The sequence below is a fragment of the Microtus ochrogaster genome, chromosome 22, assembly GCF_000317375.1.
Source record: "Microtus ochrogaster isolate Prairie Vole_2 chromosome 22, MicOch1.0, whole genome shotgun sequence".
In the NCBI taxonomy this organism is placed as follows: Eukaryota; Metazoa; Chordata; class Mammalia; order Rodentia; family Cricetidae; genus Microtus; species Microtus ochrogaster.
In genome coordinates this window covers 1,690,670-1,713,167 of record NC_022023.1, presented here as the reverse complement: position 1 = coordinate 1,713,167, position 22,498 = coordinate 1,690,670, and the positions used below count along the sequence as shown (strand labels likewise).

General features: G+C 40.0%; 1 protein-coding gene across 10 annotated transcripts in view; it reads right to left on the bottom strand.

Annotated features, from left to right (window-relative positions):
* Positions 1-22,498, bottom strand: part of Emsy (EMSY, BRCA2 interacting transcriptional repressor) — a 70,318-nt gene that overhangs the window by 43,028 nt on the left and 4,792 nt on the right. For 8 of the 10 annotated variants that reach the window (XM_013350166.2, XM_026784256.1, XM_026784252.1 and 5 more), the window contains 6 exons: positions 17,534-17,633; positions 16,194-16,268; positions 14,931-14,972; positions 11,406-11,581; positions 7,409-7,668; positions 95-371 (listed from right to left, as the gene is read on the bottom strand). In XM_013350166.2, coding sequence (XP_013205620.1) covers positions 95-371; positions 7,409-7,668; positions 11,406-11,581; positions 14,931-14,972; positions 16,194-16,268; positions 17,534-17,633 — 930 coding nt within the window. The remainder of the gene's footprint in view (positions 1-94; positions 372-7,408; positions 7,669-11,405; positions 11,582-14,930; positions 14,973-16,193; positions 16,269-17,533; positions 17,634-22,498) is intronic. The other 2 variants (XM_013350163.2, XM_013350165.2) reach the window with 2 other exon arrangements.

Sequence of the window (22,498 nt, the reverse complement as noted above, 5' to 3'; positions counted from 1 at the left end):
CCCCTCCTCTCTCCTTCCCTCCTTCCCTCCCTCCCTGTTGTCTTCAAAAGTCCCCCACCACAGGGACAGAACTAAACAGTGACTCTCCACTCACCTTGTGCTACTGTTGACATGACCACAGACGGTGTGGAAGACACCACAGCTGTCACTGCAACTGTACTAGAAACAGGTGATGGCGTGGAACTGCTGTTGCCACTGCTGCTACTGGTGACCAGAGAGGACTGGGATGCAGTTATAACAACAGGTGGCTTCTGAGTTGTGGATGCAATGACTGATGTTGGTACAAGCTTAGTGACTGCTGCATAGTTATGGGATTTGGAGAGAATGTTGGGCACGAAGGTTGAACTTGGTGATGTGGTCACTATAATAACCTAAAGGAGGAAAGATAAGTTATTTTCATGTACCTACTATATACTATCAGTGTATTTAAACTCATATAATTTAAAACTAGTTTTGCAATAGGAAAAACAATTCAACAGAGAGGAATATACAGTTAATTGAACTTATATGAACACTTTCCTTTACCGGCAATCATCAAAACTACACCAATCTCCAGCAAGTAATTTAAGAGGCACTGTTCAGTATTGGCAGGATGTGGCTGGCTCTGGGAACATCCCAGTACACCATTCGGGGAATGAATCCACACCATCACATGAGCAAGTAATCTGGAGATGTGTTCACCTGTAAATACTTATTGAGCATCTACTATGTGCCAGGCATGGTTCTAGACGCTGAGGAAACAAGAATGAACAAAACTCACTTGCATGGAGTACACATTCTAGTGCAGAGAGAGAAATAAAAACATACATGACATGTAGAAACAAATGGAAAAGACAATAAGCCAGGGTAAAGAAAGAAGGACGGTTAGAGTGTACAAACTTCTCAGTCAAGAGCTCTCTGTAAGGTGACATTTCAGCAGAAACCAGAACGCGGTATGAACCTTTAGACAAACGCGCAGTGGCATGGGGAGTGGGAAAGAATGGCTCTGAAGACAAAAGCAAGCTTTGGATCCTCTATGGGACACACTGGCGTTGATAAGGCACACAACCATGGAGAAGTGATGGAGGACCAGACAATGGAAAGTCCTGACAGCTCACGCCATGCCAGCAGCAATACTTCTCTGTCATCTTCCTCCATAACATTCATAACCTTATTACTTAATAAGGAGAAGAACATCAAGCAAAGTCTAGGAGTGAGGCTAACTAAAACACCTGGCCTGTCAAAGTTATTTAAAAAAAAAAACAAACTAGGAAAATCTGAGAAACCTTCACAGTGAGAAGTGTCTAAGGAGACAGGCAAACAGAATGTGGCATCCTGGGGGGATCCTGGAACAAAGGACAGGAAGGAAAACCAAATAAACTATGGTCTTAGGTTAATATTAATAATGCATTATTACTGTAAGTTAAAACAATGCATCATACAAATAAAAATATTAACAGGGAAAGAGGTGTAAAATATGCAACTTCTACAAATTTTCTGTAAATCTAAAACTTCTCAAAACTGAATCTATTTTTTAAACGTATCTGTCTGTGGATGGAAGCTACATCCACAGTAGGCAGTAACAGCAGACACAGACAAACGAGGACTTCCTATGAAAACCAGCAGACATAGTGGTGACCACCGTTAGTTACACCTTCTAAGTGGACTAGAAGGATGTGCTCCCAGCCTGGAAGGCCAGGTTTAGCCAGTAAGGCTGAGAGACCATAGAGTAAGCAGCAGTGCAACTCAGAGAACAGCAGCAAGAAATAAAAGAGCCATGGCCAGAACCACCTGGTGTGCTGAAGACAGAGAGGAAAGCAGTGCAGAAAGCCTACAGTAAAGAGGGTTATAAGCAGAAGGTGATCAATATGAAAGCCAGACTAAAGTATCTGGATTTCATATTAAGAACAATTAAGCCATGGGAAGATTTTAAGCACAGAAACAAGGTGTGATATCTATTTAAAAAGATCATTCCCGTTGCCATGAAGTGAGAGGCAAAGTAGAAGCGACTCCAGCAGGCCAGAAGAGAAGTGGCAGCAGTCTCCTGGGCTGGGGGTTATCAGAAAGGAAGGGAAGTGATCAGATTCAAACTATTCTGACAAGCAGAGAAACTGAAACTTGTGGAGTTCCTAGAGCAGAACCAAGAAAAGCTCCCAGAGCTGCTATGTGTACATTTTAGTTAGTTGTCCCTGATCCCGTGACACAGACACTATTATTATCCCCATTTCACAGTGAAGAACATAAAAACTACTTATGCTTTGGTGGTGCGCATCGCAGCTTTATTTTGGGGTGAGTAAGTAATAGTAATACCCAGTTTTTTCACTATAATCATTTGTGCCTACCTAGGACAGAACAAATTGTTTTGAAAAAATCCAAAGAAGTTATGGGAGAAATTCTTTCAGTTTTACAATGGTCCTAAAGAAAATCTGAAGTTAAATCAGTCAAATATTTTCTGAGTGAGTCTGTACTTGGTATCCACATCAAGGAAACATAAACCATACCATCCCTGCATATTTTCAGTGTAACAAAGAACTTAAGACATGAGCACTTGTCCAGTACTTTAAGGAGTCTGCTGTTTAAGCAGACATGTGGAGAAAGCTGGTGAGTGTAAGCACACACAGGCTGGAGTAGCAAACAGTATGCAGTACTATTATACAAACTGACAAGTGCACCAATACGCCAATAGGTCATACGCTTCAGAGTCAAATGAGCCTGCACTTAGAGCACCCTGCCTCTGCCACTTTCAAATGACAGGCCCCGGACGTGTTAAAATCTTTAGGCTCCAATTTATTTTTTCTATAAAACAGGGATAATAATTCCAACCTTACAAAGTCAAGACAAGGATTGGATGATACAATCACTGAAGCATCTACTAGGCACATAGCAGGTGGTCAATATGACAGCTAACAAATGGTGCTTACTAGACGCTCACTGCCCCTATTTAATGTAGATGGATACGAATAAAGCATTGTAGACCACTTCTATCCAGAAACAATATGGAATATACTGTTTGTTTTATTAGAAACATGTTCTTTCCTTCCCTGCCTAAGTCTGATATCCCTGAGTAGGCAAAGAATCCACAGCTACCAGACCCACAATAATAGGGTATTAAAGGCAATTTGGTTTCACTTTTGCCAATCCTGAAGCACTAGCCACAGCTTCCAAGAGGCACAATGCCGATGGCTGCGGTACAAGAGGATTCTCCAGGCCTGGCAGGAAAGGGAGAAGGAAGTATGTACAGCTCAAGTATCTGAAACTTCAGAAGAAAGGCAGGATTCTAACTTAAGAAGGAATAAATCAGCTGGAGAGATGGCTTAGCACTTGAGAACACTGGCAGCTCTTCCAGAGGTCCTGAGTTCAATTCCCAGCAACCACATGTTGGCTCACAACCATCTATGAGATCTGGTGCCCTCTTCTGGTGGGCAGGCACACACGCAGACAGAACATTGTATACATAATAAATAAATAAATTTTTTAAAAAGAAAGAATAAATCTAGGGTCTCCAGAAGCACATGTAGATTACAGATACAAATGATAAAACATACTTTGAGATTTCAATACACAAATGATTTCTGATCTGTACAGGGCTTTGCTTCCCGAACTTGAGTTCCACCCTGGAGAAATCACTTACACTTTAAAGTTGCTTTAAACTTTAAACAGGGGAGATTAAAAGGTTTTGAAGCCAAGTGAACCAGACAGTGTTTCTTCAGGCCATAATTCAAATTACTGACCTTCTAGCACTCACAAAAACTCCTTAAGAGTGCTGGGACTTGCACCCTAAGGACAGAATGAAAAATATCAATCAAGCACATGAAAGCATAAAGCTATATTCTGTTGCTGTTTGCATCTGTGCTGCATCAATGTTGTTTTAAATGAGGCATAGTCACATACGTGGAAATGTACCTATGCTGAAAATTCACAACCTATTTATTTAAATGTGAATACCGTTTACATAATCAGAAACAATTATACTTAATGTAAAGTCACTTTACTATATAATTAATTGTTAAGTTGACTTAAATACAAAGTGTAAGAAATCCAAGGTAAATACAATTAGGACAACAACCTTGGATAAAAATATTTTTTTTAAATCCAATTACCCAGAAAACAGAAAACAAAACAAAGCATGGAAAGTGTATTTATTAGTCCTCGCCACTCTCTAATTGTCCAGAAGGCTTTAAAGCAGATGTCAGAGGAGGAGTGACGTAGGAGAGCACAGCCTTACAACTGGAGTACAGCAGATGCTCAGCAGTTATTTGTGGAATAAATGAGTCCTAGTTTTTATTTAATTTGCCTTAAATGATTATTTTTTAAAACACAAGTAAATCTAAATCTCTAAATCTGAAGATTCATGATATAACCTATACATGAATTTGGAAAGAAATGAGCCTTCTTTTTTTTTTTTTTTTTTTTTTTTTTTTTTTCGAGACAGGGTTTCTCTGTGGTTTTGGAGCCTGCCCTGGAACTAGCTCTTGTAGACCAGGCTGCAGGCTGGTCTCGAACTCACAGAGATCCGCCTGCCTCTGCCTCCCGAGTGCTGGGATTAAAGGCGTGCGCCACCACCGCCCAGCCAGAAATGAGCCTTCTTAAAAGCATGAGTCCGACAACCTGTAATACTCATCCTCCCCTCAAAATCCTAACGACACAAAAAAGTCAGTAAGGAGAAAGAAGAAGAGAAAGTGAAAACAAAGCACCCAGACTCCACTTACAGGGAGCCCCATCTGTTACAAACCTTTCTCACGTAAATCTACCAAAGAAGATTAGGAAGTTAATGATGTGAAGCCATGTTTATTAAGCACTCACTGTGTAGGCTATAATTATTTTAGGTGAATAATCTCACCTAATTCTCCTGGTAACTCTTAAGAAGAACTATTGTAACTTTTGTTTTAAAAGGAAACAGGTTCAAGGAGTTGTTAGCAGAGGGCCAGTGATACACACAGCTCTGGGGAAAATGACCAGACAGTACTGGGTCAGATCTACTTATGTGTGGACTGATTTGTTCATTTATTAATTAATTAATTCATTAATTAATTCATTCAACAAATATTAACTAGCATCTAGCATAGCTAAAGCACTGTTCAAAATACTAGGGAATATTGTAATGAATAAAACAGAAATCTAAGCTATTCTCAGTAGTCTATGGGAGAAATAGAAAATAAACTTGTAATTTATAACATCAACTACTTAACAAACTTCATAGATAAAAATGAAGTAAGATTTAACAACCTGAAGCATAGTCGTATAATAGTCAGTTGGTGTCAAGGACAGCTTAGGATGGAGCTAGGGATGATACAGCTCAGAGGTAGAACACTTGTCCAGTATATACAAGTCCCTGTGTTCACACACACACCCCTACAAAAAGAAAAGAGATTCCATACCACCATATAAAAAGTGGCCTTCAGAAATGCTTCCTTGAAACCAAGTAAAAATGCAAACATGTTCAATTAAACACTGAACTCATCAAAGACAGTTAATTTCAACGTACTAGTGGGTAAGTTTCAGTGAACCAATAGATTCAGACATTTGAAATAGTTCGTTATTATTAGTGAAATGTTGACTTCCAAAAACAATTTGCAAAGCAAAAGAGCTCGCATTTTTAGGTACATGTCCTGTGGCACATCTTAAATATTCAACCTACGTAACTCTTGTAATAATCTCTGACCTGGCTTTACTCTTGTCCCTGAGCTAAGACTCAGAAACATTTACTATCTCATGTAACACAGTTACTTCCACATTGACTCTAATGTACTGGGAGTCAAGTTTATAATACTCAAAGCAGGAAACTGGAAGATTCTTGCCGATGAACCTGTCCACCCTAAGGACAAGTAGCAGAGGGACAGGGTAGTTAATGTCAGTTTCATATATAAGCTGACTGCCAGATGCTTAAGGAAATTCTGAAAAGAAAAACATCAAGTAATAAAATGAACTAGTCAAGATAAAGAACATGAAAAAAGAAAACCAAACCAAAAGACTTATAAATATAATCAAATAAAAGAATACAATCATCCTACCAAAAAGCAGGCTATTATTTTTAAAAAGAAAAACAAGGGCCATCTAACAGAAGAAGGAAGAGTTATTAGAAATTTGAAGTATGATGGTTGCCAAGGATGTTAATGCAATCAGGCATTCAGATCAGCAGCAGCTAAATAGTGAGTCACAAGTCAGACTGAACAAAATAGTGAGATCATTTCACCAAGAAAAACAGAATATTATAGCAAAAATGAACAATTCCATGCAAGTATTACAGGATACTAATCAAGGGTACAGAAAGTGGTGATACACATTCACCATGCTAGGGCCTCTTCTAACATCTTCACATATATTACTTGCTATATCCAAAGCTCTTATAGACACACTGGGCTCTCCCCCTCTATTTCACAGAGAAAGCCTAGGTAATAGAATTTAGTTTCCCCATGGTCAAAAAAGCTAATGGTAAGCTGGATGAAAATCAAGGAAGTCTAGATTTCAAAACCCATACGCCAAGCCACTGTTACAGTGGGGGGAGGGGGAATGGACGGACATGGAAAATAGGAATGAATAGTAAGAGCAAATCAGAAGATCAATTCAGAAAGTTCCACAAGTGGCCCACAAAGGAAATGTAGGACATCAAAGAGTTAGCCCAAGAACTTGTGAGGACTGAAGGCAGGCGTGTGCAGCATAAAAGCTCTGGTGACAACCTGAGGGCAACTCCACAGAGTCTCCAAAGGTGAAAGTAGAAGCTAAACAACAGAATGGCGCTGGGCATCTCAAGAACACTGCTGGAAGCTGGAAGCCAAGTGAACAATGTCTTTAAAACTCTCAGGGGAAGCTTCCCTTTGTACACACAGGGTCTCAAAAAACTTCACAGTCACTAATATACTGGGAACCTCCTAAAGGACATGCTTCAGTAAAATAAATAATCTAATAAAAAGGGAAGAACAGAAAGATGCTCAAAAGGAAACCAGAGAAACGCAGGTGTAAAATCAGCGTCAGGTCACCAGAATCGACACTAGCGTGTGAAGACTGGGGACTGCAAGAACATGGAATTGACAGAGCACCAGCAACAAGGTTGGAAGTGGATGCATGACAGCACACACAGAATAAAAGGGAGAATACATTTATTCCCTTACCCATGCCCCTTCTCTTCCCTAACTCTATTGGCAAAGCAAAAGTGTCTTAAGCACAAGACCACATAAACAAAGACTTTAAAACTTTTCTAGTTTGTTTCAAAACAGCATTACAATTATCAAATACAACGTAAGTCTAGAAGCAGACGTGACAGCTGTCACCTTGAACAAGCCATCTGGCAACTAAGCCTCATCTTTAAAAAGTGGATGGTAATACCTATCGCAATGCCTTCTGTGCAGATTAAACGAGAGGCGTGAGCGCCCATCAACTCTAACGCACACTACGGGAAGAGAGAGCGACTGGGAGCCCCTCCACCACATACCTTCTGTGTGGTTGTGTTTGTCGTCTGTGTGGATGGTTTGGTGAAAGTTATTTTCACAGGTGACATGTGGGGTGGTAAGGAGTTGGCAATGCTCTGCATGATGTTGCTCATCTTGGGACTGCCACTCACAGGCACAGTGATAGTCTTCGAGACCGGAACGACAGCCTTTGGAACTTCCTTCAGAACCACAGGAGAAGAACCAGAAGAGTTTGTCCGCCTGCGTTTTCTGGGTTTTTCATCTTCATCTGAACAGCTGACACCTGAAAGACAACGATAGTATTCCTACTTACACAAAACTAGAACTGCCTCTTACATATTAATTGTTAAAATGTCTGTGCCAATCTTTGCCTCTCCTTTTCCTTTAATTATTTTAATGTTTATTTGATGTGCATTGGTGTTTTGCCTACATTTATGTCTGTGTGAGGGTGTCAGATCTTGGAGTTACAGGCAGTTGTCAGCTGCCATGGGAGTGCTGGGATTGAACCTGGGTCCTCTGGAAGAGCAGTCAGGGCTCTAGCACTGAGCCATCTCTGCGGTCCCACCTCTCCCTTTCTTTTATGCCCAGTCTACCATCAAGTTCTACAACTTTCCCTCAGAAAAGTTGTTTCTCTGAACATGCACCATCTTCTCCTTAAACTACTCCTCCACTGGGAGCTTCCTGTCTCTTTTCTGTATTTTATCAAAAAACCTCCTAAAAGATGCTCCTGCATCTTCACACTTCTTTTCTACACTCGTCTATGCTACAGCAAATCAGGAAATTTCACAACCTAAAATCCCCTAAGTTTGTATTTATTTCCCTATCCTCCAAAAGTCCCTGCCAGACCAAACTTCAAGGAATCCTATCTTTTCAGGCACACAATACCAACATCCTAACCCAGTGACCCCTAAAATTGTGATCAACTAAGCTTCTCACCATTGCCCAAAACTGCTTCAGCACCCTCTTATCAGAGTCTGTCTATCAAAGACCTCTTCTTCATCCTGCTAACATCACCCTGTAAGCCTCCCCTTTCTCCTCTGAGTAAGCACATAAAGCACTTTGTACACCCTCTCCTGTGCCACTTACCACGTGACAATATGACTGTCTAACGAGCTCTCGGACAAGAATGACAACGTCTATTTGGTCTCTCTGGTACAGTGACTTGCACAAAGACGGTGAATGAATAATAAAAACTAACATTGCTTTTGAGTATAAAATGTAATTTGAAAGTGCATTACTTTGTGAGATAGTTTCTTCATGTTTGAGATTCGCTAAGTGTAGTTTTAAAAATGATTTTTAAAAACTAGGCCCTGACAGTCATTTCTAAGACCACATTGGTTAAATCTACAGAAACCTGAGATGAACTTAACAGTCCACGGTTCTTAGCATTTTTTATAACCTAAAAACCTCAATTCTTTATTTTTATAAAAGTTATATGACAAATATACAAAGCAATATACACGGGAAATTTCTACAGAGCACACATAAGAATTACATAGTATGACTCATGGAATTGGTAATAAAATGTAAGTCTTTAACAGCTTCAATTTTTAGACTCTATACAGGACTGGCAATGACCTAAAAACCTGTCTAAAAAAGGAAAATGTCACCTCTAAAATCCATAAGAAAATTCAGTTTATTACTATATTGAAACCAACTAAAATCAAATACTAATGATGCAAAGCAAACAAAATAAAACATGAAACAGTTTTTAAAATAAAATTAAGAGACATTGATAGAAGCAAAACTGTTCTTGTGAGCCAGGTATGGGAGCAGAGCCGTGAGCCAGCCCTGAGGAGGCTGAAGCAGAAGGAGCACAAGCCTGAGGCCGGCCTGGGCTACACAGTGAGATTCTGTCTCAGGAAAGACTGCTGTTTAGTGCAGAGAAGAATCAGGAGCTCAAACTTTCCTAAAGATTATGACAACTGGAAATATAAACGGTAGCCTCTAGAAAGACGGTGACAGTACAAAGACAGCTTGATGATACGTAGAGTAAGTCAAGAAGACAACGCAAAGACTGGAATTCAGGGAAGCACCGAATGGGCACATAAGCACATGCCTGCAGTCCCTACTCATGTCTGTGTTACGCAGCCGTCAAAGATGAGGATGGCTAGGACAGTACTGTGCAAAGGCAGATTTCCCACAGAGCAAAAAATGATGGCATTTCTCAAATTCCAGAACTGAGGAAAGAGCCAATACCTAGTCACATATACAGAGAAGAAGTCTTTAGAACCGTCAAAAACTAACCACTGAAAACAGTTTGTGACCTGTGACTGATTCCAGAAAAGCAGGTCTAAGCAAAGCTTAGACTGCAGCGTTTTGTCCAGAGGGCCTGGTAACACTGAGACATCACTTACTGTTGACAGGTACAGTACTTCCGCTTGGCAAGACAACTACATGGAGGCAGGACTGGCAGGACCTGGAGACTTAGCCATTGCTAAGCTGCCCTTGGAACAGGGGGAAAGGTTGGGTTTGACATGGTACTTGTGTAGGAATAGCAAACCACTACAGAAGAAATTATTTAAAAAAAAAAAAAAGAAAGAAAGTTTGCTGTTAACTTTCACCACAACTGTCCAGAGACATACAGAGAAACTGCTTTTCTTGTAGGCCAACTTTACCATTCTCATGTGATCAGAAGCTAGATGCTAGTACAAGGTACCAGACTCAAGGGCTAAAGACTATTTTGAAAATCACTGAATAAGTCTTCTCGAGTATTACCAGCTTGTCAGCAGGTAACAGAATGGCGGAGAATGGGAGTACAAAGCAATCAAGTTTAAACCTATGTTGAGAAAAAGGAAAACCATTCCTCATAACAGCAAGTGGTGGACAGACACAAACCTGAGGTACTCCTTATTACCAATAGCAGCACCAACGAGGCTAACTCTCCCTAACCACAGCAATTCCCAAAGCACGTACAGGAGGAGAAACAAGTGACTCTTCTGTCATCTGCCAACCAAGTGCAAGAATAACTTAAACTAATGACAGCATCAAATTCCAACCTCCTTCTCACTCAGAACACCAACGACAGCCTGGAGCTACCATGCCCCGAGTGCTTTCCCGTCACCATCACCGTCACCGACTCTCACACTCCACCCCCTTTTAAAGATGAGGAGCCCAGACGATAAGACTTGCTGAAAGTCACAGAGCTAGAAAATGACAAACTCAGATCCAAACACCAATTTTACTATTAAAAATCCAACTTTCTTCCCATGCTACCAACTAGCAAAAGAAAAAGGTCAACGTGGGAAGAGAAGAAATATAACTACAACAAAGAAGAAAACAGGAACCCAGCAGAGCTGAGTTTGCACAGATAACTGCCTCCCTGAAAAATGCAGCTTTCTCTGGCACAGAGCCAAGCCGGGCCAGGAATGACAACTGTCTCACTCAACACAAAACTTGTCTCACCACTAGACAAGACAAACCATGTCTCAAAGGAATCTGGCAAACACACTGACTTTAGAGTAGCTTCTGATCCAAGCACACTCTCAAATTTAGTGCCACCTTGGTGAGAAAATGCAAAGATTGGTTAAAGCATGTCAATCACACGATTAAGGGACAGTAAGAAAGTGCTCACTGACTGGAACAGCGAGCCTACATGTACCATTGATTCCAAAGACAAAAACAGTTTTATTTTTCTAGAGCTATCAGCTGAGCAGGTACTTCTGCTACCTTGTCTATTTTCTAGTGCCATCCCTAGGTCCTTCCTTTCACCTCTAACAAGTGACACTCACAGGCCTGGTGGCCCTGTCTGCACTCACAGCAGGGAGGCTGAGATGAAAGGACAACCTCAACCTGCACCCAAACCAAACAAAATAAACCAGAAATTCCATCGGAGAAAATTTTTTCTGTGATTAAGATAATTTTCCCTTTGAAGTAAAGAAATCTGGTTTTGATGGAGATTGAAAACCTGGCAGTTTCTAGCTTCAGATAAAGATATAACAATCTCATAATTTTTAGCACTTACTAAAAAGACAGAAAGCCCTGCGAAGAGCCGCCCCCAGCAGCAGCGCTCCTACTTACCTTCTTTGCTGGCTGTCTCTGCAGGCACAGGAAGGGACGCATTGTGCTGGACAGCTGCGTTGGCCACAGCATTTGCTGTTACAGTGAAGGCAGTCTGGGGAACCAGCCGGGGCATCAGTGGTACCAATCTACGCCCTTCAATGGACCATTCTGAAGAGCTATTAGGTCCAGACATACTAAACAAAAGAGAAAATGCTGCTACAAGGGTGCGCACTTGCTAAAAATGAGTCAAACACACACAATTTTTAAATGATTAAAAAGTGCCCTGAATTCTCGAGAGGCTTCATTTTAAGCAAGCAAAATCAAACTTAGGTACAATTAAATTCAAGGAATGCCACACACTGAGGGTCTTACATACTTTATTCTTTAGTCTGAATAACTATAACTATGAAAACTTTTTCTATGCTTTGAAAATAAAAATTGGTATTAGTTTTATGAAATTGGGTTTTGCAAATGAAAACAAATATTTCTACTAATAAAATTAACTTTTAGAGCTTAATTTTGTAATTATACATGAAAGCAAAAGCACTGATAGTGTTAAGAATCAGACTTTTTTTTACAGTTAAAGGTGGAAGTCAATGAATCTTTGCAAAATTTCCTAACTGCCCGCATGGCCAGAGATTCTAAAGGCTTTCAAACACGGAAAACTGAGGCAGTAAACGAGAGGAGTTAGTAGGAGAGAAGCGGCTGTACATGAAGGCAGGTGTCGCTGATTAATATTCACTGCATTTTTATATTATCACCCTTCCTGATTCCTGCTATAACAAGAGAGCGGAACTGAGGCTGTTGAAAGAGATCCACCACTATTCATCTTTATTTGTATGGTGTACCCTGTACCCCAAAAGGCACTTGAGGCAACTGGACCCTCTCTCTCTTTCTAAGACATTCTTAAGTCTCCCTGCTTTAGACTTCTTGAGTAAGTTTTGTTCCAGAAATCAGACAAGAGGCTAAGATATCAAAACACAGCTGCCATATCGCTAACTTGGCTTCATGAAACACCCTAATGATGAGTGTCAAGGTTTAAAAGTAATCTAGACACAACTAATTTTCTTCACTAAATCAGAAATATTTCTTCAAGATTCCACCACAGATTCTACAGGCCAGCTTAGTGCTTACGACTCTATATTCAACGATTCTTCAGAGTTAGACAGAGTACCCCAAAGCCTTAGACAGTGGACAGATGTTGACAGTGATGGTGTTATTAAAACCAGCTAAGGGCATGTCACATAGCAGGCATTGCTCTGCGTATCTCCCGTCTGTTAACTCAGTTCTCTCAACAATCCTATCAAGTTGACAGTATCAGCATCTCCATTTTCTAGAATAAGAAACTGAGTCACAGAGAAGTTAAATAACTTGCCTCCGGCTACACAACTAATAAATGTCTCTTTCAACAAATATGTATCATCATGCTCCCTAATTATTTGTCAAATAAACACAAGGAATAAAAGCTTTCTAGTAGATTTTATGGGCAATTTATACCAATTGAGCAATTATTGTCTAATTGCTGCAGGAAACAAGCGACAGCTTAGGGTATGCAAGACAGGAAGGAGTGCTAACACAGGCTTCAGCTGACACAGGCTTAGCCGTTAGCCCCCCCCCCCCCCCCCGCGCCCCTTGGCAAGAGGGAGTGAACTGAATCAAGGCTACACAATGAGACCCTGTCTCAAAACACTGAAAGGAAACAAAGCAGTGTCTCAAAAAAGGGAGGGAGGGAAGGAAAGAAGGAAGAGAAGGAAGGAAGAAGGAAGTGAGGAGAAAAAAGGATTTAGGCTGAAGAATTTCTAGAAGCTGGCAAATCCGGTTAGGTTACTGTGAAAAATATATTAAATTCTTTTGTGATTTAAAGCAGTCCTACATAAGACAAGGGAAGGCAGACTTCCCAAGGTCCCAGTAACCTCGTGAATATTTAAGTTCCATGTTAACCCTGGTTCAGAAACAGAATAGTCCAAACAAGAAAAAGACAGAAAAGAGATTACTGATTGTTAGAAGAAAACTTTCCAAAAGCTACCATTTTCTATAATAGCACTCCTATTCTGATATTACTTTATTAGACTGTCACTGATAAACTTGTTTAGTGTGAGTTTACCACACAAAGTGACTCCTCTACACTTACCTGGCACAATGTGTAAGTGGTGGCAGAAATTATGGAAGATTAATACTATGAAGGAACATGGACATAGCTACTGAAAGATGGGGCTTGCAGTCAAAAAGGCATAACTGCAACCTTTAGGAAGAACTGTAAGTCTGCCAAATGTCCCCTCACGGAAGCATGAGAAATGAGATCAAAAGCTCCTATCCTTAGTGGTGAGTCTGTAAACATGTGTTAGCTGCACAGGTCCTCTTCTAGGAGAACTCAGAAATTAAATATTGTACCTGAGGGTTCACAGGTCCCCCCAGTTTGTACATTCGCCTGCCTCTAGTCGTCCAAGGACCACAAGGAAGGTGCAAACCCTGCACTAAGAAAGCCACACTCTAATGAGCGACAGCTGGCAGCACTGAGAACGCTGCACCGTCACAGAAACACAGTATCCTGGGGATGTCTGACAGCGGGCAGAGTGCAGAGATCTGATACTCCAAACTATCATTTTAGTCTAACTGTAGAGACAATGAGGGCAAAGAGTGGCCTGAGCAAAACACGTGAAGCATTAGTACTGTTGTAACTAAGAACTCAGTTTCCCAGTCAAGCCTTGGCACAGAAGCCTCTACAGTTTCTCGTGCGTCCAGGACCCTTCCTTCCTGCTCAGTCCTCTCAGCTTTCCCATCACCTTTCAAGAACATTCCTTCTGGGCTACACAGCAATTTCAAGTGGGGGAGGGAGAAGGATGAGGAAATGCAGTCAGCTCACACGCATTCCTCTTGTTGTTTTAGACTAAAGCCCTCACAGGCCATCTCTGGGTCTCCACTGCTTACCCAAGGGAAGAAAGTGTTACCATCCTCATTCCTGACTACTGCGCTCAACAAGTAAATGAAGTACCCAGTCAAACCAAAACTACAGTATAAAACATCAGAATCTGAGCACAGAAAAGCCCAAGGTTTTACTTTCATTATATACTGAAGAAACTCTTTTCAAAAAAAGAAATTCATTTATTAAAGAAATCAGAAAGAAAGGAAGGGGAGGAGAAACACAGGTAGAAAGACGCCAACTCTCAATTATCCATGCTAATGGAGAGAGGAAGGAAAGGGAGAGGTCAAATAGGTTAAAGAAATTCGCATATTATCCAAAAATTATTTTAGCAAACACTAGTAAATTCTTGCACCAAATGTTTTTCAGGCCAACTAACAAGCAGTGAAATGTGTTATAAAGATTTTCACCTCCTCTCCCTTCCCATCCTCTGACTAGAGATATTCCCAAGCAGCAAAAATGGCTAAAGGTCGGGCAGTATTAGGAAGGTGAGGAGGAAAAAGAAGGAGAAGCAAGGGGCATGGTTAATTCATAATGGAGTATGTGCCCCTGAATAATTGAGAGCGTCAATTTGGAAATAAATACATTAAAAAGCCTGAAATAATAATAACCTATTTGCATACCTGTAACTTGGTCTTTCACCCAAATATAAGGATAAATTCATTCTTAAAAGGGGAAAAAAGGAAAAGGAGACTAAATAAATGTTATCCTTTAAGAATGACACCGAGCATCAACTTACAACTCATTGACCCACAATACCATTTGAACACTTCCAATGTATTAATTTTCTACTTCAGTATCGAGCACAGGTTCCTATTACCAGTTCCCCAGTTAGAATTCAGACTCCATTTAAAGCATTCCAATTCAAAAGTCTGAAGTAAACTCAAAGAGGGACACATTGAATTTGAGTGTTTCAGCTGTGTCAGCCTAACAACTAAATGCTACTGTCTCTACAGGGATTTCTACATTCCTACAGTGCATACCTACCATGGAAGAAATCTCAGACTTACAGAACAAACAGCAAAACAGTCAAACTACACTGTTAAAGAGGTGAGTACCCCATTCTAGGTGTTAAGTAAAATGAGGGACAGTCAAGTACAAGAAGCCAACAGAGCTGTGTAATCAATGCAAATGCTGCCAAATGCCCTACGTCATCACATTGTGGTGACTCACTGAGCTCCTTTCTCCTTTAGCTCTATGTCATATTAAAACATAAAAATCAGAACAAATGAATTATACTTGAAATTTCTATTATCACTGAGAGGATTACTTTCTGGTCCTTTCTGTTCTTCAGGAGGCACTATCTCTCTGCAACTAATGGTGGATTCTGCTCAGTCCTCTGCCACCCTCTACCCAATCTGTCAGGTATGACAATCTGAAGACAATTTGATAAGAAACCTTCATAATTTTAGTGTGTTTGCTTTTTAAAGTACATTAAGTTATATTTATCTCTTAAAAGAACATATATTTTGTTTATTTTTCTGAAGCTCAAAATATCTGAAATAATTAGAGCCATATAAAAATTATAATGCCTATTTATAAAGCAATATACATATCAAATACCAATACAAGAAACCTCTAAGCACCTTTCAATTTAAGGAGGCATGCTACTTGGTATTGAGCTGAGCTTCCAGTGGTCTTTGATTATACAGAGATTGCCTTGTAATAGGATTTGACCTAAGTACTTTAAGCTTCCCTAACAAAATGCAAAACAAAAACAAAAAGTAACCAACGGAGTAAACAGTAATCACTACGGGCAGAGTCTCTGAGTATAGAGATATTATTAAGATAAAAGACTCAGGGGCCTGCCACACCAAAGGAAGACTGTCTCAGAGCTACTTTATACTACATCATTTAAAAACCAGGGTGGTAGACTAATGGCTTACTTATGTGCAATTGTTGTTAACCGTTCATCGTTTACTGCTCTCCGAACTTCAGCACGGTGGCGTTCTGTTGAGATGCTATGAAAAAAAATAGCCATTATAGAACTCTGCCAAGCAGGCAGCTCTTCTCTACACTTTTATTAAGGTTTACGTCAACATCTTCTGGGGCTGAGAGTTACTTTGCCTAATGTGTATCTTCAAATGTTTCAAGGTTACAGGAAAGGTTTCATACTGATTCTGTGTAACTGCGGATTATTTATCTGGAGATCTCAGGAAGACAAACTCAGCCTGGACTGCAGATTCCCCACCTGTAAACTGCAGGCCATGGTAACTAGCAATGCTTCCTGTTAATAGACAAGAAAACAGGTGCTCAGAGCCTCCCATTTCATGGCTGCTGGCAGGAGGACTGGGCACTTAGAAGAAAGTCTTCTAAGGTCTTTTCTAAGGCGTAAGAGTCCAATGAATATAATAAAATCAATAAGAGTGGCAAGATAACATGTTTCTTGTGAGTTCATGCTATGACACGTGACTCAACTTCACCTAGGTGCCTTCTACATTATGTCACCAACGGTAAGAATGTACATACATTAAACACTGATAAATGAAACAGTTTTTAAAGACTACATCCATTCCATTCATAAATACCCAATAAGGTGAATACCACTCTTCTTATTTTCTTTAGTACTTAACACTAAATTTATAGCATGGATCATAACACTTAAAGACTAAAAGCAGACTTTACGAAGAAACGTAAACAAAAAAATAAGACTAAGAATCTGCTTAAATACATTCTTATATTAATGCTAATTAATAAGAGACTCTTCCACTTCTCACTTCTAAAAAAAAGAAGAAAATGACTTTAAATGTAGAAAGCAAACAAGTCAAGGCCGAACATTTTTTGAGAAAGCAGACATAAAAATGAATCAAGATAAAGCACCGAGGAGCCCCTCACTGAGTTGTTGGACGGATCCAAGTGGCACTCTAGCTCAGGAGAAGGAGTCAGCTGGAGTTAAGGCCGTGACAGTGTGGCCAGCACCCACTGTCATGTTGAGTCATCTTCCCCTCCAGTAAATACCACTCTACGTCCTGTTCAGTTGCACCAGCTCTTCTTTCTTTCACTTCTGTCAAAGGACCTCCCACTCCAGGAGCCCAAAAACACCTGACTCAAACCCTCTCACTGGGTTACACGACAGAGACTAAGTTTCCCCATTTCTACAGCAGAAAGCACACAATGGAACAGGGCCACTAAGCACCCGACACACTGAACACCTCGGCTCTTCAATTTGAGAATGAGCAAAAATCAAACTTTTATTCACATCACCAAAACTTTCATGACCAATTACCTAAGGACTTTTGAGAGCTCTCCAAGAAGATCTTTCTTTTCCTTGGTGAGATCCCCCTGTGCACGAAGTGCACTGATAACTCCAGCATATGCCTCCAATTCTAGAAAATAAAATTATTTGATCATAATAAGCCTTCAATTTTGAAAAATGTAATTATGCAATATTAAATGTCATGGCAAGAAATCCAAAATCAACCAAATGCAAAATTTTTAATTCCTTTCAAAAATGTTATTGAATAAAAAGATTAATGTGTTACTTTCATCATTCATATTGCTTTACTATACAATGTCTCACAGAAATCAAGGGTATAAAATGCTTAGGAACATATTACTGAAGAGCAGGTAATGTAGCCAGACATGGTGGCCATACCTTTAATCTAAGATCTTTACATTTACAAAAACTATCATCCAAGGAATTAAACATAAAAACCTACCATAGAAATGACTAGTTAGTCTGGGTGGTACATGCCTGTAATTCCAGCACTCATAGGTTTGAGCAGAAAGATGGAGAGTTCAAAGACAGCCTAGGATATGTAGCAAGACACTAACTCAAAAAAATACAAGCAAGAGAGGTGACTCGTGCTTGGCATAGAGTATCAGCACTTGAGTTTAATCCATAAAAATCTACTTTAAAAAAGGAAAGGAGAGGAGAGGAGAAAAACGGAAATGAAAAGCAGATATGGCAGTATACAGCTGTCATCCCAGTGCTGAGGAAGACAGAGAGAGATAGGAGGATGCCCCAGGCTTGCCGGCCAGTAAGCCAAGCTAGACTACTGAACAAGTTCTAGGTGAAAGACCCTACCTAAAAAAAATTTTTTTTTAATTTATTTATTATGTATACAGTGTTCTGTCTGTATGTATGCTTGCTGGCCAGAAGAGGGCACCAGATCTCATTACAGATGGCCGTGAGCCACCATATGGTTGCTGGGAACTGAACTCAGGACCTCTGGAAGAACAGTCAGTGCTCTTACCCTCTGAGCCATCTCTCCAGCCCCCTAAAAAATTTTTTAATTAAAAAAAATAGATGGGGATGCCTAAGGAACAATATGAGGTTGTTGTTTTCCACATACACGTGAAGAAATATACAAATACCCACACACGCACATGTGCACACAAAGATACAAACACAAAAGTCAGACATGAAAAGACATGCCTGTAGTCTTGGTACTCAGAAAGTGAAGCAGGAAGATCATAACTTTTTGAGGCTAACTTAGGCTAAACTAGAACCTGTCTCAAAATAAACAAACAAACAGAACAAAAAAGCAAAACATATATATAAATCAAAAGTCCTCAAGCCTTTCCCCCAAAATATGCAGGCCTCTCACAACCACCCAGTGTGATGTCTGTGTAGTCTCCTCCCACACCAATTCTAGGTTCTACGCTACTTTTGGACAACGAAGCATCAAAAATAGGATGCAGACACGTGCTAAGTCCTTGTGCTTGTGGCCTTGCTCTCTAGGAACATAACATCTGCAAGCTGTCAAGAAACCCAGAAAGAAAGGTCACAAAGAAAGAGGTTCAGCCACCTCAGCTATACCTAGTTCCCTCCTAAGCTTCTGGTTGAATGGAGCTGCAAGAGAGGTCAGACAAGGCTGAGGGAGCTCCTTCAGCCAATAGCCTTTACGATTCCAGCCCACTTGGGCGTGGTCTCTTTTGCTTTAAAAAGCAGCAGTAGCCCTGCTCTGGCTCTTGCTTCTGGCTCCAGCTTCAGCTGCCAGACTCTGTTCCTGGTCGCTCAGAGGGCTGCTGTTTAGGACCGTGATCTGTAAGTTTTCCCCTTAAATAAATAACCTTTCTATTAATCATAATTCCAAACTGGTGTGGGATTGTTTTGTGACTTACACCTTCAAGACAACACCAACAAGAGAATGGAACAAAGTAAAAAAAAAATGTGTTTTAGTCGTTAATACTATGAAACAGAGACATAGGAGCAAACCAGAATGGTAGAAAAAAATCCAAATTAGAAGTATTTTCACACTCACATTGTGATAAATATCTTCTGTCTGCCTACAGAAACCCAATAAATGTGGGTTAAGTAATAATAGATGTAAGCCTGCAGACTCAAAACTAGCCAATAAGTCAACTGTGGTCTCACTTTGTTCATTGCATTCTCAACTCTGCCAGGGGGAGACATAAGGGGCTAAAAGAGATGGCTCAACAGTTAAAGAGCACTTGCTCTTCCAGAGGGCATGGGTTCCAATACCAACACCCACATGGTGACTCAGAACCGTCTGTCATTCCACTTCCCGAGAACCCAACACCCTCTTCTGGTTTCCCCAGACACCATGCATACACAGTGCACAAACAGACATGCAAGCAAAACATCCACAAATAAACTAAAGATAAATTTTTTTAAAGGAAGCCTTATATAAAGGAATGGGCTGAGTAAAAGCAGCAGAAATGTCTAGTTCCACCGATATCCAACTGTGATCAGCCTGCACGTGCTGAGTATGTACTGCACACCATGCAGACACGGAAGGGGGTGTCATTCAAAAGCACAGACCTGCCCTCCAAAGTCGAAAAGCAAATACTAAGTCCAAGAAATATATTTCAGCTCTGACAAGAGCTGGAAGAGATTTTTAAAAATGGCATTAGGAATAGCCAGCTGAAAACTCACTATACTAAATGTTTATGTCCCATTAAAATACTTATGGAATATCCTAGTCAAGAAATCAATGTTGAGTCCTAATATATAGACACTAAAGAGTGTTGGGTCCTGCCCTCAAATATTTAACTGCCATCACCACAGTTGCACAGAGTGGTGAAGGCGTCTGGTTTGGAATCAAGCTCTCACAGGATGAGAGAGAGCAGTCCTTGTGCAGAGTGGGGAACGAATGCCTGCAGAAGGAACAGAGAGCAAAAGAACTGAGACTGCTTCGTGTTACTGCAGCAACTTCCAGGAACAAGAACTACTGTGAAAAGTTTTACATTAAAGGAAGTAAAACTGTCTGTAGTTCAAGAGTCACTAATTCAAACCAAATTACTAAAGGAATATAAGGCAGAATACCAGGGAAAATATTTAAATATTTGTAGGGTATAAAACAAAGTCCTTATTCTCAAAATGATTAAAATCAAGGTCTAATGTATGTGTTAGATAGATGACTGATAAATAGACAGATAAATTGTTAGAAAGGCTTTATTTCACATATATAAGAGAACAGAGAAAAAGGGAAACAGAAGTAATTTGTGGTTAGACTAAGCAAATCCTTTAATCCCACCTTAAAGAATTATTTGATAAAACTCAGTAACTGATTGTAGATAGGACAGAAGAAAATGAATAATAGTTTAGATTTTGCCAATGTTTAAGACAATAACAATGCCATAAAGAAACAAATTAAAGAAAGAAAGTAGCTTGAGAAAAAAAGACAAAAACACTATTTCTATCTCAGGTTCTACTGCTTGTTTCTGAGACACTCTTACATATGTAGCTAGGACTGGCTTTAAATCCTGATCCTTCTGCCTTTGCCTCCTTAGAGCTGGAATTACAGGCAGGTGCTGCCTTATTTAAAAACGTACTGTTTCAAAGAAAACAGAATTAGCTGAAGAAATATGACAAGCATAGCTGGCAAACTTGATTCCTGAAGGTTGTAGCCTAACCTCCACACACACCCCACAGCATGTGTGCAAGATCTCACGTGTACACACACACACACACACACACACACACACACATAAAATAAAAACATAATTTAAAATGCAATATATATATTTTTTTTCTTTCTAGACAGGGTTCTATAATGTACAATGTAGCTCTGGTTGACCTGGAACTCACTATGTAGAGTAGGCTGGTCCTGAATTCAGAAAACCTGCCTCTGCCTCCCAAGTGCTGGGATTAAAGGTAGATGCCATATCTGGCTAAAATGCAATGAAATCTTTTAATATGGCAAAATTTCTGATATTTCCAGCTTAATTTGAAGCCAACTAAGAAGTCATTCACAAAATTAGGACGTGGCAATATCCAACACACAAAACTGTGGCTCTGAAACATTTCCTCAGCTACAAAAACTCCCAGCATCCCTGTAAGCAGTCCGGTCACCATTAGAATCTTTACTAACTCACAAGCTTCCTTCATATTTAATCACAAGCATGCTTATAGGATACTGAGGTCATTCCATTACAGGGCCATCCCGGTGACTAACAAAAAAAAAAAAGTGTACATATACACACACAAAATGAAGCTGGGCAGGGTGGTGCATACCTCTAATCCCAACACTTGGGAGGCAGAGGCAAGCAGATCTCTGAGTTCAAGGCCAGCCTGGTCTAGGGAGAGAGTTCTAGGAAATCCAGAGTTATATAGTGACACCCTGTCTCAAAAAAACCCGATAGATAAATAGATAGATAGATAGATAGATAGATAGATAGATAGATAGATAGATAGATAGATAGATAGATAGATAGAAGATAGATATAGATGATGGATGATAGATAGATAGATAGATAGATAGATAGATAGATAGATAGATAGATAGATAGATAGATAGAAGATAGATAGAAGATAGATAGACACACAGATAATAAATATGCCTCAAAAACAAAAGATGTGCTACACTACTTTTATAAAATTCTAAACCATCCTAAGCCATGTCATTTAAAGCAATCAGCCACTTCAATTTATACTTTAGTCATAAAGCCCCCAAGTCAGTTAAGTTACAACTCAAGAGTTATAAAGATAAGGAAGGAGAGGCAGTCAAAAAGTAGCAAGCATTTAGCTGCTACTGGTGCCATGAGTGTATCGTAAATTGTCTAGCCTGACTTCTTTCTGTTTAATGTGTATGAATATTTTGATTATATGTATATATGTTTATGTGTATGTCTGATGCCAGAGAGAGCATGGATCCCCAGAAATGGAATTACAGATGGTTGTGAGCTGCCATGTCAGTGCTGGGAACCGAACCCTCTCTAAGAGTAGCCAAATGCTCCAAGTGCTGAGCCATCTCTCCAGCACTCCCCACCCCAATTTCTTGAT